Here is a 5,449-nt window from a genome sequence, read left to right as displayed (position 1 = left end):
AAACTCTCTCAAATATGTGGAATATTACAAAATTACATCTAGTCGAAAAAAAAAATCAAAAGTTGTCTTATTGTCAAAAGAAGACCTAATATACGTTTCAATATACCGTCTGTTCAATCAATTTTAGATGAACTTGTCTCTTACGAAAGTAAAGATAATAAAGTTGATGAATTGTCAATGTAAATAATGCAAGTGAATGATATGCCTAGATGTACAATAATAATAGAAGGCACATATTGGGATTGGACATCTCATTAGGCTAAAGCGTAGAATAAAAATTCTCAACCACAAATAATGTTTGAAGAGGGAGACTATATAACGTCCTGGAAAAAGAGAAAGTAACAAAGAAGTCTCCTCCGTGGAAAAAGCAATAGTTTCCAAAAAAAATACAAACAGCCGCAGGAAGAAGAAGAATGAAAAAGACGACAAGTTTTAGGACCCCATGCCAAACTGATACCTACTATATTCGGCAGCAGAAATAAAAAAGAACACACCAACTTAGCCCAAATTAACATATTTCACGTCTAGTAGCATGTCACATTCTTATGTTTTCATTTTCTTTAGTTCTAGCCAACTCTTTAATGTCATCAATGAGACAGTCGAGGTTATTGTACGACGAACCTCCTTCTTCAACACTTAGTTTTGCCAACTTTGATAATTCCTCAATTGATTTCTTTAACTCGTCTCTTTTTATTTCCATCAGATCCTTTATCATTCTCTCTATAGTTGATCTGTCACATATGCCCTTCATGTCCAACCCAATTTGCCATAATTCATTTACTAATCTACTGTTGACTCTCTGATCAACATAATGTGGCCAGCATATCATGGGCTTTCCTTCACTGACACTCTCCAATGTTGAGTTCCAGCCGCTATGTGTTAAAAAACCAGCAATGGCTGGGTGGGCGAGTACCATCTTTTGTGGAGCCCAACTCACTATGTAGCCATTTCCCTTGCAACCTTCTGCAAGTTCCTTCATAAATTGGACGTCTGATTCGCCTCCCTTCAAAATGTTGGGCCTCATAACCCACAAAAATTTAACTTTACTATTCAGTAGGCCATGTTGAAATTCCAAAATTTCCTCCTTTGATACAACGACAACACTTCCAAAACTCACATAAAGTACTGATCCCATGGGCTGCGCATCAAGCCATTTAATAGAACTATGATCTTCTTCCCACAAACTATTTGATGATGGAGCGTTTTTTGAAGAAAGTTTAGCCTTTAAGTGCAAGTGTAATGGCCCAATTGCATATGTTTTAGGAGAGTAAGAGTGAATACAAGAAAGAAAAGGCCTGTCTAAATCTTCAAATGTATTCAATATGAGACCATGGGATTGTGGGATCCGCTCAACTTGCTTCAAAGCGGCTAGGAAATCTGGATCAGTCTTATAATCCATGAGACAAAAGGGTGGAAGATCTCGTCGGCGAAGAAGACCTTCCAAGGCAGGTATATGTGTTACCGATGCATCCAAGTCATTGTCTAGAAAGAAAATACTACAAAGTTAGCTCTGCATTCCAAATTTGGATGATTTGTTTAATAATATACCCTTCAATATGTCATTTCAAGTGGGGAATCTTACAAATTATGAAAGAAAGAAAAATGTCATTTCAAGTCAAATGACCTTTCTCTTAAGGAAAAGACCTTTCTTACAAATTATGAAAGAAAGAAAAATGTCATTTCAACTTGCCACTCAACTTTCAAAAAAGGTCTGTCATCCGTTAAAAAAATACTTATTTCATGCCACTGTCGTTACACATTTGGCTCATCCATGCAATTATTGATTAACGGCAATGGCATGGATGAGCCAAAAAAAAATTGAGCCGTTAGTCAATAATGGCATAGGTGAGCCATATGTTTAACGGCAGTGGCATGGAATGAGCATTTTTTTAACGGATAGCATAGATAGACCTTTTCTAAAAGTTGAGTGGTATTTTTAGGCGTTCTTTTAATTGCTGTTCCGGCCGCGAAAGAGGGAACTAATTGCCAATAGCAGATTAAAGTCTAAAGTGTTGCTAGTCACTTTCTTCTCTCACCCTTTATTAGTGGTATTCTTTTCCATAATTTGTTGATTCTTCTCTCACCCTTTACCATGCATAGCATGAATATTGATCCTAAAATATATTCTTTAGAACACAAACTTAATGCATGCTACATAGCAAATGCAAGTAAAGAGCTAGAAAAAACGCAGTGTCTTTTTGACAAATTAAGAAGCAGATGGTACGGTAATCGTCTCTTGGAGAAAATGAAAAATTATATGGATTGGTTCAGTGAACGAGGGATCTTTTTAACGAGGATTGTAAGAAGTGTTTATAGATTATGTATTAGTAGTACTGAATTTCCTGTGTGGAAGAGTTTTTAGTGGTAATTGTACCTTTGAATATGAAATCTATCCTTTTATTAGTACTATATATATAATTTTCATATCGAGAGCTTGAACTAAAGTCCAATATTCTTATAATGTATACATAAATTTTATACAAGTTAGAATAATATATACACTTTTATACATCATATAATAATCTATACATGTTGGATAGATAAAAGTGCTCGGGATACAAAAACATATTCTAAATAGATTGTCATTATACAAAAAATATATTAAATAAACTGTCACTATACAAAAATGTACTAAATAAACTGGCACCATACAATTTATATAAAATAGACTGTCACTATACAAAATATATACTAAATAGACTCTCATTATATAAAATAAACTGTTACTATACAAAAAATATACAAAATAGACATTTCGGACTATTAAATGTAATATGTTTCGGGCCAGAGGAATATTTCGGGCCAATGGAGTAAAACATAGGCTATTAGAATTTTAAAGGGCTACATAAGATTATTTTCTCTTCATTAAATGAGTTTCCCCGACAGTTATTTGCATTTAGGTCCTCAATATATTTTCTTAGTCTCGATCTACTTTTATGTTTTTATATATTAGTCAGTTATGAAAGGACTTTTTTTTTACCTAAATGAACTAAAGATTAACCGGAACATCTCGCATAGAATAATACCTTAATCTAGCAAAATGCAAGACACTTCCACCTTTCGTGATTCGTATCCATTTTAATCAATTTATGTAATATATAAATAGTAGTACTATATACTAACGTATTTTATTTTTCTCCGTCGGAAATATAATACACTGTTCAATTTAATTAATGAGATTCAAACTATGACTAACATGATGAATGTATTTTTTCGCACTTTGATGTGAGAAAAGTTGCAGCTTATAATAATTTTCTTGTAGTTTGAATACTCTAAATTTTAATTAAAAATAAAAACTAATCAAATAAAAGCTAACTTCGAAGTTTAACTGATAGACTCAATCCAACAAATAGGGAGAGAGACACGAATATATGTTTCTAACAAAATAAAAGTAATTCAGGTTATAACTAATTATCAAATAAATAATGACTCATAGGCTTCTCTCCCTACATTGGGACGCCCTTACTAGTAACGGTGTTGTAATCTTATTGAACTTGAATTTAGCAAACAAAAGCAAAGAAAGAAAAATGAGTGAGGGAGAGAAAGAGAGAGTACCTTTGAAGGGAAGCTCGCCAGATTCGATGAGTTTTGGCAGACACATGTAAACCCAAACACAGGACGGGCTAAGGGTGTCAAAGGGAATAACTGGAACTCCCATTTCATTTCCAATATCAGCCACATAATAAGACAGGGCATCTGGTACAACACATGTTACCAGTTCTTTGGCTCCACTTCTAAGCATTTCTCTAAGAAAAGGCTCCGCCACGGTCTGCACGGAGCTGATAATGTCCCCGAATTGTTCGAACGAGCGCGGGTGTTCGTCGGGAAGGCCGTCAGGTATTGTGAGGAATCGAAAACCGGGATATTTCTCGAAACGAGATTGGACATTGGTGTGGCGGAGGAGGCGTTCTTGGTTGTGGATGGTGTTGAGGAAGGTGACCTTCAGACCTGAAAGACAGAAGAGCTCGGCCAGCTGCAGCTTACAATTAATTGGACCTTGTATTGGAAGAGGGAAGATGAGAACATGAGGAATCGTTGCTTCTTTGTGCTGGTGCTCCATTACGTGAGGTTAGTTTGTTTGATTGGATAGGTGAAATTAGGCTTTGGCGTCTCATATTTTATAGATGGAGTTGGTGTAGCGTTTTCTTGAGTCGAGACTGTATTAAAAATAACTTTTGTATCTTGTCTTTAATTAATTATTTGGAGGGCTGATGCCTTGATTCTTTGGAGTATACTATATTAATATCCTTTGGCACATGTAAAGAGTGTCATAGATATATTTGTTAAGCGAATTAATTTCAAGTGGAGATGAAAAAATTTCAGTTTTCAACATGCCTCGTTAGTCATTCCAGCGGCATGTTCACACAGATACAAATATTCATCTTTATTGACGTCTATATTATTATAAAAGTACGAATGTTACATGTTAAATATGAACGACTAAAATATTCTTAAAATATTGATTGACTTTTATGCCCTTAATATTTGTATAAGTTAAGGATCTAATTTTTTTTGATTGAAAAGATATTGTTATATTATAGATAATCAAACACGTACAGGAAAACAGTTAAGAAGATGCATAAGATGCATCATAGTTATTAAGCTAGAGTTTGCTACCAAGGCCTCACGTATGGGAACCATTACTAATAAGATAGATAGAACTAGATACAAAACTACTATTAATACTAGATAAAACACTACTATTACACAAAGTAGTTGTAGCAGAGAGCGATTGTGTTGAAGTACTGGAGTTAGTTGTAATTAGCTTTCTTTGTAATGTACCGTTATGATCTTGTTGATAAGAAGGCGTTGCAAAAGATGGTGGGCTTCCAAAAAGTATGCAGCTCTCTTGTGCATGCATGGCTCCATATTTGGCTAAACTATCTGCAACACAATTTTACTTTCTGTAGATATATTGTAGAGGAGGGCTATCCAGCTGTAGGAGTAATAACCTGCAATCGTTAATAAGATTAGGGTAGTGCATTGTAGTTGAGTTGAACATACCGATAATTTCATATGCATTTGTCTCAATGATGATGGGTTTGAGATGGTGTTGCAAAGCATTTTTCAGCCCCATGAGGAGTGCATGAAGTTCTGTCTAAACATTTGTGCCTTGTTTGGATTTTCTTGCATATCCCATGATCCAGTTGCTTAGGTGGTTTCGAAAAATTCCACCAATACCATATTTTTGTTGGTTAAATAAGCAAGGCCCATCAATATTATTTAGTTTATAAGTATTAGGGTTTGGGGGATGCCATTTTATGTATAGAGGTATTACAGAATGATGTTTTAATTTTGGACTTGTGAGAAAATAATATTCCGCATCCATATTTAAAATATGTGGAATATTTAAAGTAATTCTTTGATGTTCAAATGTGTTCTTGTTTCTTATAATTTAAAACTGTCATAGTGCAAAAGGTATGAGTGTTGTGGATGGAATTTTATGAGA

The 5,449-nt window shown here is 34.5% G+C and overlaps 1 protein-coding gene across 1 annotated transcript; it reads right to left on the bottom strand.

Moving 5' to 3' along the window:
- Nucleotides 1-295: 295 nt before the first annotated feature.
- LOC104211978 (7-deoxyloganetic acid glucosyltransferase-like) lies at nucleotides 296-4,135 on the bottom strand. The gene is made up of 2 exons (XM_009761137.2): nucleotides 3,556-4,135; nucleotides 296-1,482 (listed from the first exon to the last, which is right to left on the bottom strand). Exons 1-2 carry the CDS (start codon nucleotides 4,058-4,060, stop codon nucleotides 536-538), a joined length of 1,452 nt encoding a protein of 483 aa, XP_009759439.1. The 5' UTR covers nucleotides 4,061-4,135; the 3' UTR covers nucleotides 296-535.
- Nucleotides 4,136-5,449: the final 1,314 nt, after the last annotated feature.

This window comes from Nicotiana sylvestris, chromosome 10 (assembly GCF_000393655.2).
Source record: "Nicotiana sylvestris chromosome 10, ASM39365v2, whole genome shotgun sequence".
NCBI classification, from domain to species: domain Eukaryota; kingdom Viridiplantae; phylum Streptophyta; class Magnoliopsida; order Solanales; family Solanaceae; genus Nicotiana; species Nicotiana sylvestris.
This window is presented reverse-complemented; position numbering and strand designations above follow the sequence as displayed.